The 13,659-nt window shown below is 37.4% G+C and overlaps 1 protein-coding gene across 1 annotated transcript; it reads left to right on the forward strand.

Moving 5' to 3' along the window:
* The first annotated feature begins 7,600 nt into the window (after window positions 1-7,600).
* Window positions 7,601-10,565, forward strand: nkx6-2 (NK6 homeobox 2). The gene is made up of 3 exons (XM_086164621.1): window positions 7,601-8,355; window positions 8,904-9,076; window positions 9,182-10,565. The coding sequence occupies exons 1-3, from the start codon at window positions 7,923-7,925 to the stop codon at window positions 9,428-9,430; spliced, it is 855 nt and encodes a 284-aa protein (XP_086020747.1). The 5' UTR covers window positions 7,601-7,922; the 3' UTR covers window positions 9,431-10,565.
* Window positions 10,566-13,659: the final 3,094 nt, after the last annotated feature.

Below are 13,659 nucleotides of genomic sequence, written 5' to 3' on the forward strand. Positions count from 1 at the left end.
CCGAAAAAAGTCCCACACATGGTCCGCGTTTGCATCCCCGCCGACCCCGCAGCTCACTCTATATTACTTTTATTGAAAGCCTGGGTTTTTTGTAGCGGGAGATACATTCAACTTCACGCAACATGTTCCCACGCTATTTCATCCAAACACGTCAGAAGCGTGAACTCGTGTCACCTGAGGAGAATCACAACGCCATGACTCGAGACTCGACTGCGCAGAATCGTGACGGTAAAGATCGGATGTTGACTGGCAACCCGTTGACTTCGCTCTCGCTGTGCATGACAATTAGCAATACGGGGCCTGAGTGGCCTATATTGATAGCAATCCCATTAATTTTCATTATTTAAAGTGCAGCATGTTGTGTTTAGTCGAATCCCTGAATGCCATCATTGAGTGATTTAGATACACAGCTGACGCATGTATATTTGCGACAGAAAAGCCTTGTTTATTTATTGAAATATGTCTTTCCGTATAGAGGCATTGTGATTTAGAGATTGATATTGATATTTTGATTTGGGAATTCACTATCAAATAAAACAATGTCTACAACTTTTGGAAATGTGGTTGGTTTATGTTGGCATAAAGTTGGTGCCATTAAGAAATAACAGATTAGAAGACATTTAGGACTGAAGTGAATGTAGCAGTTATGACACCAGGCGGTTTCGATTCCTTACAAAAAATATTTGTTTACTTTAGCATTTTATGGATTAAAAAATGGTTTGAATGCATCTAGAAAATCATAAGCAGTATAATCATTTTAAGAAATAATAATTAGACACATAGACACAAGTTTTTCTCAGTTTTTCTTTTAGTCCAAGAAACCAGAAACCGTTGGACATGAAATACATCTTCCCTAAATTATCCTTAAAGAAAAAATAAAATAAATAGATCAATATAGTAAAACTTACCAAATTGCACCAACTGTTGGCCTTTTCAGTATGACACTAATCTCTTGCTGGAAGATATTATACAGAAAACCCATGTTATGAAGTCTGTTTGATAATAAACGCATTAATATATTCAATTTGACGCACTTCTAAAAAAAATTCACTGGTGCAACGCTCACACTGGTTGAAGTAACATTGAAAAATTAAATTCAAAAAACACCCATTTCATGTGAAAACAATAACTTGTGTAGATCTTATTTACTTCTTATTAAGTTGAGTGTTGGAGTCTGCAGGTCACTGATGGTCCCAGCAGGAGTTTGCACTCTCCCTGGTCTACATTGCCATCTAGTGGATCCTAAACTGCTCCAAGTGGAAAGTATTTAGAGCCGGGGAGTCAAATTCATTTTTGTTTGGCCTTATTTTATTGTCAAGGGGGTCGGACCAGGAAAATCCTTACCTAGAAGTAAAACTAAATCCAAATTTCGCCTTTGTTTTAGTGTAAAATCTTTGTATGTAATGAACTGTTCCTCTAAAAAAATACATGAGGAATTAATATTAAAAATGAATACTAAAAAAGACTTGATGAAATTAAACCATAAAAATATTGTTTGAGTTAAAAGAGAAAATCTGCCACTGGAATTTATTGGAAAATTAATTGGTAGCATGTATAAGAAGAGGTATAATGTTTACAAGGCTATTCTAGTTATTAAATCAATCTTTTTAATTTTGCCTGGATTTTTTTGCTGTTGTTTTGGTGTTTTTTATAGAAATAAGAAAAGAAAAGATCATTTTAACAATGTCACTAGACGTTTTTGCAGCAAAAAACCTTCTTGTTTTCAAATTTTGAAGCAAAAAATACATTACAAAGTTACTTTTTCAGACCCCTGATTTAGACAATGCTATTATAATATACACTGAATGGTCAATTCAAAAGGTGCCGTAGTAAAACAACAACTCTTTTATTGATCCATCATATATCATTTCACTTTCTGTCAACTTAAAGTTCATAAGGTGTGTGTGATAAGAGGTGGATAAATAGAAAAGTATCGTATATTAGTATGGTATAATATATTATACCATACTCAATGTCCTTCAGGATCAATAAAATATTTCTGATTCTGATACTGCACAAGACTATACTATACTACTAAATATTGACAATGTCAATCAATCGAGACTGAATGTTATGTTAAAACATAAAAATGTCAAGTGTAAGATCCAAAACAACCGCCCGCTGTAAATAAAGCACCCAAACCCCCTAAACCTACTTTTAAATCATATTTAGCGACAGTTACGAACCCGGCACTTTAGTGAAAATTAACAGGAGGAAATAACAGCCACAACCAGACAGCGATAAAGTAATCACAAGATTCTTCTTTTTTTTTTTCAGCGCTACTTTCCAAGCCTGCTGTCAACGGTGCTGATAAGATAAGGCTGTTATTTCTCAGCTTCTGTCAAAGTTTGACTTCAGAATTAATTTGCACGACAGAACAGGGCAGAGAAAAGAAAAGGAATGTGCTCTGTTGTTTTGACAGAGACATTATAGTGTGTGTGGTGTTTCTCTGTCTCTATCTAAACATGCAACTCTTTTTTTTGAGGTTCCTTTTTTTTAAGGCTCCTCAGTTTCTCCTCATCTATAGATTTAAAACTGTTGCCATGTTCCTGGTGACAACAGATCGTTTTTGTGTCACGCTACCACAACAGTTACTAAAATTGTAATACAAAAACAACTACTAATAAAAATAACATTAATAATACTAACACTATTACTACTACAACGACTACTACGACTAACATTATTATTATTATTATCAACAATAATAATATTAATAATAATAATGGGTCTTAATATTCACGACTACTACAACTGCCATTATTGTTATTATTGTTATTATATTATTATTATTATTAACAATGATAATAATAATTGTAATAATAATAATGAGTATTATCATTAACAATACTAATGATGATAATAATAACAATAACAAATAATGCTGCTCAATAACAATAATAATAAATATACTATTACTACTAATAATAATAATAAATGTTGTTATTATTATTACTGTTATTGTTGTTGTTGTTGTTGTTAACAATAATAATGATAATTATGAGTATTATTATTGATGATAATAATAATAATGATGATGATGATAATAATAATAATAATAATAATAATAATAATACCGCTCAATAATTATCATTATTTTTATTATTGTTATTGTTATTGTTATTGACAATAACAATAATCCTAAAAATAATGATAATAACAATAATATTGATAATACTGGGCAGCATAGTGGCACAGAGGTCAGCGCTTCGGAGACACAGCACGAAGGATCCTGGTTCCCCGTGTCTGCGTGGGATTCCTCCGGGTTCTCCGGTTCCCCCCCGCAGTCCAAAAACATGAAGGTTATTTGGAAAAAAATGGGAAAATTGCCCCGAATGAATGAGCGAATGATTGCTTGTCTATGTATGTTGTCCTGCGATTGACTGGCAGCCCGTCCAGGGTTTACCCTGCATCTCACCCAAGGGATAGACTCAAACATCCCCTGCACCCTGAGTGCAGGATAAGTGTCAAAAGATGGATAGATGGATGGATGGATGGATGGATGGATGGATGAATAATAGTAATAACAAGACACAAAGGAAGTTCAATAATAACTGTAACTTGTGATGAACAGCAAACTCTATAGTTGATTGACAGATGTGTGGTCCAGATTGAGCACCGATTGGCTTGACCAATAACGGTAAATCCATGAATTAATTGATGAATCTATTAATGTCAGTTTGACATGATTTTCAAGAATTTTAGTAAATGTATCATTTTTTTCCCATACAAATATGTATACAACTTTTGCTGTTTCTTTCATTAATTACACTCAACATATCTTTATTTCTAACCTGTTGAAAGCACATGTGAAAACACAGAAGTTTTATATCAGTATGACAAACTAAACAAACATGAAGCAAGTTTAAAAAGTTTAGTGGAAATAATCCCACACTTGCTGAATTTCTTTTACAAAATTATCACAAAATTTTAGGCAGGCTACATAGTAACACCCAGAGGTAAACAGCAGTCACACGGGTCATATCTGATAACTAAAGAATTACAAATTCATTGCAAACCCTGCTGAAAAAAAGATTTCACAGAATCATGCAATGATGACTTAACATTTCCGAGGCTCAGGCAGGCACGTGCATCAAGTGCACAATTTATGCAGTTACTACAGGAAATAGACTGGAGACGGAGAAGCTGCATGAATAAAAACAGTTGGACAAGTTAATTGCATCTTCTCTCTGAAAGGTGGGAAATATTGAATAAATAAATGAATATTTTTAAGCTTAGGTGAAAAAAATATGTTGAGTTAATTATGCAGTAAAATGAGGATGTATTATTCAGGGTGGATATATTTATAAAGTATGACTTTATAAATGTATATACATATACATATGTATATATATGTTTATATTTTTTTTTCATTTATTTATTATCCAATACATGAATCACTACAAATCACTCTTGTTTTGTCCTTGACAAGTTTATTTATTTCTTATTTTTAATTTTTCGCAGTCATAAATATTTTTAACAGATTCTTAATTCAAACTATTTATACTTGCTGCTTTATTTTCCATTTTTATTATGTTTTTTTATTTTTTCCATCTTTTCTTGTCTTCTCTTTTCTTTTTTCATCTGCCCTACCATAACACTTTAACATTTAAGGAAAATTTCACTTGTTAGAGAAGCCAGATAGTTTATGAGAGTGAGCAAACAAAGGTAAAAAATAAAATAAAACATTTGATTTAAATTATTGTTAAATAATAATAATAATAATTTATCATAAAATTATTATCTTGCAGGCTACTTTTTAGTGAATATTATATTCTGTCTAAATCTTTTTTCTTTTAGTGTAAGCCTGCCACTAGATGGCGCCACTGACTAATGTTTACTTGGCACAAATAACCGGCCAAGCGCTCCTTCTTCGCAGGTTTATTTCTATACGCTTATTAAAACTAAAGTAAGACATAGATCAAATAAAATTAGAAAAAATAAATGAACCAATCGACATAATGTTTTGTTATGACTCGTTTTGTTGGATTTTTAAAAAGCAAAAAGGTAAAACATTTTTCAAATATTTTCCTACCACATCTGAAAACAAATTGGTGCGTATGACAATTTCATTTTTTTTTTGTAAATGTAATTGTGAAGGTTTATTTAGGATGTAAAACCTCCAGTTGTTTATTGAGGTCAGAGAGTTCCAGTGTTGTTGAAGCAGCTGAAGTCCAGCAGGAGTGTTTTGTCCAAACATCTGTTTGTCTCCACTGTCAAACCCCATCTGTGTACAAATTGCAGCCTGATAAGATTCTCTCTGCCCTGTTTATTAACCTGCTCCTGCAGCGGACGCACAAAAGGCCCATGCACGCCCATTATCACGCACGACAGTGGAACTGACATCACGGGCTTTGTCTGGACTCGATGCTCCGAGCAACAGGTTTTAACACGGGTTGCAGAAAAGGGAGAAAAAAAGAGTTTAAAATAAGGAAAGACAAGTGATATTATTATTATTATCATTATTATTATTATTATTATTATTATTATTATTATTATTATTATTATTATTATTAGCATTATTATTATTATTATTAGCATTATTATTATCATCATCATCTTCTTAAAAATTCACGTGTGTGCGTTTATTATTAGGTATATGCATGTAATTGTGGAGAGCAAAACACGCAATTTATTATATATATTTAGAAAAAAAAGTAACAAAAAATAAATAACATAAAGTGATCTGCGCTCCCCGAGTCTACTTCTCTAACGAATTCAAATTGATTAGAATCGCCTGTACATTTCAGCATGTGAAAGAATAAGAATAAGAATAAGAATAAAATAAAACAATAAAGAACTAAAATCCCCAACGAGTCGTTAATTTCATGTCAATTGGCGTAATGTCTCTTACGGACTGGAAAAACCAAAATCAAAAGAATTGTGTCAGTTCTTTAGTTATTACTTTTCTCCTGCTTTAATAATCTATAATGATAACAACAACAAAAAACATATATAGATTAAGAAGAGTGTGATGTATGAGCGTGTTCATCGATTTAAAAATACTGATTCAAAAAACAACAACAACAACAACATGAATGTCCCAGGCCCATAATCACCAACTATTAGGGGGAAATATTCGGGTATAAATGAGTAATAATCGTCTCCCCTACTTCAGAAACTAGAGTTTAAATGAAAAAAAAAACGATCCTTCCCCGCAGGAAAGTATGGTGCATTCACTGACGCCTTTCAAACGCCATAACGTGGCCATATTTCACTCTTACAACCATCTCACATCTCCATAAAATATTAGAGCACTCAAAGAGATGGCTGGAGCGCCCCCCCCCCCCCCCCAACACACACACACACACACATACACACACACACACACACACTCTTCCCTTACACTCACACACTTCCCTCACACTCTGAATTTCACCATAATAACGCCGTTGGTCTTAAAAACACTGATTTTGTCACTGTTGTAAAACCTTAAAGAGCTCAAACCCAAAAGAGTATTTATTTCTAAGTAATTCTTGCACAGCTGCAGAAATAACGATATTCGGGGTCGCGGGGGGGAAATGTTATTACAGTTTATTATCATTGTTGTTATTGTGTGCGGGACGGAGTAGTGAACTAACTTCATCCGAAAAAACATAACCTGCAAAGGAAATAATAAGACATAATGACTTGTGGGGAAGTTCCGTTTTCTGTCATGTTAACTTTTATTTTTCTTTATATGTGGAAATAAATTAAAACCGCGTTTTTTTTTTAAATCTTATTCCCAATTTCCATTTTACTCAGTTAAAAATCTCCATGACGTCCTTCATCGCCACGCAGACTCCCGCGTTGCCTCCAACAAACACGCAAAGCCCCGAGTGGAAGATACTTTTTTAACAAGTGGAAACAATAATTTCCACCACGGGAGACGATTCATTAACAGCAGGGGAAAAAAATTAATAGACTGCGCTTTTGTTGCGTTCAAGTTCCGTCAGACTCTCTTAAATTTGTAATTTAAAAATCTTGTTTGGAGCAATAATGAAGTTTGTTTATTTTTTTTACTTACTAGGGCTGCAGATCTAGTTGTTGTGTGGCTCAATGAGGAATATGAATATTATACTGTTGCGAGCTGACAAAAATAAATAAAAACTTAAAAAAAAAAAAAGATCGTACAAAAATAAATACTTCAAAACACCGGATCGGTTTTACTATTAGCATTATTTTTTTTTAATTCCGATTGTCGATTTTGATTTTAAAAAAATCGCTAATATTCGACAGAAATCAATCCGATTGGTTGTGTTTTTAGCGAGCGGCCGCGTTTTGAAGCTGCTATTTTCGACAGCATTTTGAGGCAGCACCGCTCTGCCAGGGACGCACGTGTGAAGAAGCGCAGTTGTCTTCCCGTCCAATCAGAGCGCCGCTTCGCTGCACCCCCCCCCTCCCCCATCCGGCCAATGAGAGCGGCGCGCGTGCAGGTGGCCGTGCTGTTATCAGCGGCTCCCAACAGAGCGCGAGTCAATAGACGGGCGGGACGAGCGAGCGAGCGCGTGTTCATGGTTTCCCATCCGAGCCCCTGAAAAGCTTCATCCGGGGCTTTTACCGACTTCCTGTGGATTCCCGCCGCGGACAGATGCCGCCGACCGGCAAGCACGGATAGACGTTAATTTTTTTTTTTTTTTTATTATTATTATTTTTTTTTTTGGTGTGTGTGTGGGGGGTGGGTGTGTTTGGAGATCGCTTTACCCCCCCGAAAGAGAAGTTTTGCTTTTCTTCTTTTTTTTTTTAAATTTATTAATATTATTTTTATTTTTTTTTATTTCCGCTTCTCAATCCGGGATACTTTGTGTGCGGTGTGTGTGTGTGTGGGGGGGGGACCCGACGGCAGAAAGTGGCTCCGCAGAGACAGACTTAATTTTTTTTTTATTTTTTCTTATTTTTAATTTATTTATCCCCCACGCGAGTTCGGTGGTTGATGTTCACAAATGTTAGCTGTCGGGCAGATGGAGGCTAACCGGCAGAGTGCGTTCGTCCTGGGCAGCACCCCGCTGGCGGCGTTGCACAACATGACCGAGATGAAGACGTCCCTGTTCCCGTACGCGCTGCAGCAAAGCCCGGCGGGCTTCAAGGCGCCGCCGCTGTCCGGCCTCAACTCGCAGATCGCCGGCGCGACCCCGCACGGAATAAGCGACATCCTGGGGAGACCCATCACCACGGCCGGACAGCTGCTCTCGGCCGGCTTCCCCAGGATCAACGGCCTGGCCACCTCGGCGGCCGCGGCCGCGGCTGGGATGTACTTCAGCCCGGCGGTGTCCCGGTACCCGAAGCCGCTGGCGGAGCTGCCGGGCAGGGCGCCCATCTTCTGGCCCGGGGTGATGCAGGGGTCCCCCTGGAGGGACCCGCGGGTCCCCTGCCCCGGTGAGTTCACACGCCCACAACACAACATGCCAAAAAAACAACAACAGAATATTAAAAAGACAATGCTGTTTTTAAAACATATCGTTTTAAATTGCAAAAAAAAAATGCACCGTCGTTACATGTATTTAAAACTGTAAAGTCAGCACTGCGCACACACACACACACACACACACACACACACACACACACCACCTGACTCCATCTCCATCCGATTGATAACAATGTAATTCAGCAATAACTGCATAATAATCCGTACATTTTTTTGGTTTATTACGGCGCATCTTTTACTATTATTTCCAATACTTTAATACTGTATACAAAGTGGGGACGGAATCATCATCAAACATTCAATTATGTTATTCATTCTATTTTATTTCGTATTATTTGATAAATCCAATCACATGTGATCATGTTACATTTTACACACTCGGTGCGTTTCCGTATCCCCTCCCTGGTTTGTTTTCTTTTTCTTGAATTAATTCGTTGTCATTTATTGTGGTTTATTACATTATATTTTATTTAATGTATTTCTTTTTTTTTTTCTTTAGCTCAGGCAAACTTAATGGTGGACAAGGATGGCAAGAAGAAACACTCCAGACCCACCTTTTCGGGACAGCAGATTTTTGCACTTGAGAAAACTTTCGAGCAGACCAAGTACCTGGCGGGCCCGGAGCGTGCACGACTGGCCTACTCGTTAGGCATGACGGAGAGCCAGGTCAAGGTGGGGACTGTTTAATTGTTGTTATTTAATTATTGTTTTGTTTTTTTTCGTTTTTATTTGTTGTTACGGTCGTGGACACTGATCAGCATCTCCTCCCCCGAACAGGTTTGGTTCCAGAACCGGAGGACCAAGTGGAGGAAGCGGCACGCCGCCGAGATGGCCTCCGCCAAGAAGAAGCACGACTCGGAGACGGAGAAGATGAAGGAGAGCTCGGACAACGAGGACGACGACGAGTACAACAAGCCACTGGACCCCAACTCGGACGACGAGAAGATAACGAGACTGTTGAAGAAGCACAAGGCCGCCAACCTGGCGCTGATCAGCCCCTGCAGCAACAGCTCGGACACCTTGTGATGGCGCAGGAGGCTGGGAGGTGGAGGTGGAGGAGCAGAAAAAAAAAGAAGAAAAAAAAAGAAAAGGAAGAGGGGGGGGGGTCCAAACGGAACTTGTCGTGATCTCTCCGACCCCCCCATCCTGCAGCACTCCTTCCTCACACACTCACACACTCACACACCTGCTTTCGTCTACGTGCGTCATAAGTGCGTAAAATGGCGCAATACGAAGACGCGCGTTCTGCAGGGGATAAACGTCGTGCCTGCCGGTGCACCGTGGGTGGGGTGGGTTGGGGTAGGTTAGGGTGGCGTGGGAGGGGGTCGGGGGGGTGTGGGGTCTCACCTTCCCGCCAGGACCGTCGGGTCGGGACAGGAGTCAATGTAACCCATAATATACGACCCGGATCAGTGTTGGCCTCCTGATTTGGTTTCCGCTGCCTCCCGGCGGAATGAATGTTATTAATATCCGCATATATTATTAATTCTTCTTTCATTTTTTTTTCACACGCAAGAAAAAAATGCACTTTTAGGGGGTTGGGGGCGGGGGCAGCTCAAGATTTTATCTCTATTTTTTTTTTAAAACGCAACCCCGCGACTTTTTTTTTCTTCTCCCCCCGGAATATTTCGAGTGCGGTCCAACACTGATCCGGATCCGGACGCATGTTTAACACGGCGGTTGCGTGACGCTTGTAAAGCTCAGTCTAACCAGGGTATCCAGAGAGGAAGAGGAGACGTGGCAGATTGTATTGTATATATATTTTTTACTGAATAAGTTATGTCGTTCGGAGCAGCCTTCATCCTCCTCATCCACTCCTCCCTGCAAATGTACCTGCTGCTTCCTTTTTACTCCCCACATCCATCTCTGCTTTTTACCACTCTCCGGATCACATTCATGTAAAGACGCTGTAAATATCCTGTGTAAAAAGAAAAAAAAAAAAAAAAGAAAAAAAGAAAAAGGAAAAAAAAGACATTATACACTTTTTTTCTTTGGTTTTTTACCTCATCGCGTCGGGATAGAAAACTGGAGCAGCTTTTTGTGTTCGTTTAAAAAAAAAAAAAGAGTATTATTGCTTCCGGAAAGGTTAGAGGAACACAAAAAAAAGAAAGAGAGAAAGAAAGTAAACACTTTGTATTATGAATAAATTATTTAACAAGCATTTCTTTTGTTTTGTTTTGTTTTCGGGTCGATCTTTATCATAGAAATGAAATTGAACTCATGGCTCGTCACAGAAGCTGCAGTCATATGATGAAGATGAAAATGATGGCGTCACTTTTTCTTTTTAAATTTCTTAAAGCATCTGGTTTTTAAACAAATCCGACAACGATAAGTTGTTTATAAGTAATTTAGATAATGAGATGTTTGTTACATCCACCATTTTTTTCAGGAATGTATCCTGTAAGGTTGCTTTCCATCCTTGATGCCAAATATAAAACGCCTGCGTTGAAAATATTAGATTTAAACGATTTAAAAAAAAAAAAAAAAAACGGAAGAAAATTTTGGAAAAGAACTTTCGTTTCTATGGCAGACTGAAGCTGAAGACGTAGCTGCTTTTAGTGTACGAAAATTCAGATATATGAATAATATTCGCTTATTTTACCCCAAGTTATTTCTAAATGTATTTAATTCTGTACTCATTTAGTTTAAAATTTATTTTGGTTCATAAAGCGCCCCTCCCCGTCTTTCAGCGGTACTGCAGTCACCTGCAACCTCTTTTTCCGGACTTTTTTCCGGGGGCGGGAAGAGACGCTCCTGGATTGTTGCGCCTCTTCCGGGTATTTGATGGCGAGCGGACCGGAAGTTGTTTCCATGCATTGATGGATAGTTTTCTTCTTATAAACCAAATTATTTCATTAAAATAACGATCCACGTCTTCGCAGTGATGGTCTGAGACGAGGAGTTTCACAAAACATTTTTTTTTCTTTCATTTTCGTTTTTTTTTTTTTTATTGATGTTGGATTGTTTTTCCCTCCCCCCCTGCATTTATTTTACAATATTTGGAATTGAATTGAAAACAACCGAACTTTTAAATGTTATTAAAAGCCGTAATACTCGCGTATTTCGTGAGTTGTGCAACTAAAACCTGTATTTTGTTTTCAGCTAAATGTTAGAATTAAGACTTATCATTAATCAAATATTTTTCAAGTGGAATTTGGAATATTGGTTGAGAAAAACAACACTTATAATACCAAAAAAAAAAAAAATGCAGCAAGAAAGAAAAAGCTGCATATATATAATGCACAAAATATTTTTTTTGTCTACTAACCATATTTTATATGTTTTTATACATCATTATTAAACTACGGAGGCAACAAAAAATGTCTTTAACAACATACTCATGGCAAAGGTATCTTGAAATGGTGTGTCTGTGTGTGTGTACCAGTGAATAGATGATCAGGAGTGTATGGGACACACACAGACACGCACACACTTGCACGAAGACCCCCCCCTTGACACCGACACCCCCTACTCCAGTCTTTTTCTTTAATAGTGAAGTAAAGACGCAGGAATGAGGACAAAGAGTTGGAGGCTTTTATTGCTTGAGAACTGCATCATCTACAGGGTCTGAAGCCAAATCTCTATCTGCTGTTTAGAAGATGGAGTGAAATAAGAAAAAAAAAAACCCTGCAGCTTAAACTCCTACAGTAAACTCACAACGACGAGGTAAAAAAAAAAAAAACAAGCAGGGATTTTCTCTTCTTTTTTTTTTTTTTTGCCCACGAACCAAATCACAAAAGACAACACAATAATTTGCGGCAGGCACAAAACCATTTACCCTTGCGGTGACTTAGATGAAAACATATTACACGCAAGTGTATATATATATATATATATATACATATAGACATATACATATATATATATATATATTCTAATATATCGCTGAGGATAAATCTGACGGCTTAACTCAGTCTGTAATCTGTAGTGTAGAAGATTAAATCAATAAAAAAACAGCTGTTTTTCTAATGCTGGAAATATTTGCAATGAAGGCTACAGAGACCCCTCCCGCCCCCCCGACCACCCACACAAAAAAAGCTCCTCCTGGTCTTTATAATGGCATTTAGAGTTTCTCTATTATTTTTAAACATTTCTTAATCAATACCTTTTATACCGTTATCACGACTCTTAAGTGCGCATAAACACACATGCGCGCGCGCACACACACACACACACACCTTGATTCTGTGTGGGGGATACTTGGCACCGTAATTCAGTAACAAAAATAGACCCCAACAAACAAAAAAAAAAAAAAAAAAAAAAAAGGCAAAACAAAAACGAAACAAAACTAAAGTTTACATTTTTAAGGATACCCAAGCCTATCTAAAATATCACATTCAAGAACTGTAATATTATTAAGTAGAAATAAGTTAGAGTAAGAATGATAAGGAAATAATGTGAGAGTGCTATATTATCTTATATACTTGCATGGTCTATGGCACGGCTTAAAACATTCTTGGACAGGCGATAAATCAGGGCGGCTGAGTCGTTTCTCTCCTCCTCTGCTGACCATTCAAAGGTCAGAGTTTTTGAGCCGGAACGCTTGCTCCGCCTCCACGCTCCGTGCACCCAGCGTTTTGGTAGGATTTATAAATTATCTGTAATTTTTTTTTTTTTTTTTTTTTTTTTTAAAAGTACAGTATATAAAATGGAACCGATGTGTCAGGCATGGCAGTGTGTTTGGCACACCACAACAACAAAACAAAACTATATATATCTATATATAGATAGATATATATATTTATATGCGTGTGTGTGAGTGTGTGTGTGTGTGTGTGTGTGTGTGTGTGTGTGTGTATGAACTGCTGAAATAAACCGGGGTTGGCGGGGGTTCTATTCAACAAAAGGAACCACATTTGGTCAGGGAAGGAAAAAAAAAAAAAAAGGCGGCACTAAAACCATCAACAACTCTATGTTATACTGTCCAATGTACAAATAACCCTAACAATATAGATATACAACTTTTTTTTTTTTTTTTTTTTTTTTCCTTTTCTTTTCTCTTGTTGCATTGCACTTCTTTTTAAAACACCTTACATACTGTATGGAAAGTAGCTCCTAGACACAGAGGCGACCCTAAAAATGTCAAGTACGGTGTCTTAAAAATATGTAGTAGGGCTGATTACGATTAGAGTTTTGGCAATGAGGCTGCAGCGCGGAGAGGATCTGTCCATCCATCTGTCCGTCCATCCTTCTCTCTTTTCTCTCTCTTTTCTCTCTCTCTCTCTCTCTCTCTCTCTGGGGAAAGGGGTTGCATG

Source organism: Fistularia commersonii, chromosome 2, assembly GCF_037954325.1.
Source record: "Fistularia commersonii isolate RoL2024-O1a breed Wild chromosome 2, RoL_Fcom_v1.0, whole genome shotgun sequence".
Taxonomy (NCBI): Eukaryota; Metazoa; Chordata; class Actinopteri; order Syngnathiformes; family Fistulariidae; genus Fistularia; species Fistularia commersonii.

Excerpts from the sequence above, each read along its gene's own strand:
- nkx6-2 (XM_086164621.1), top strand. The coding sequence starts at position 7,923 with ATGTTAGCTGTCGGGCAGATGGAGGCTAACCGGCAGAGTGCGTTCGTC. Across the intron at positions 8,356-8,903 it reads CCCGCGGGTCCCCTGCCCCG|CTCAGGCAAACTTAATGGTG; the intron begins GTGAGTTCACAC and ends TTTTTTCTTTAG. Across the intron at positions 9,077-9,181 it reads TGACGGAGAGCCAGGTCAAG|GTTTGGTTCCAGAACCGGAG; the intron begins GTGGGGACTGTT and ends TCCCCCGAACAG.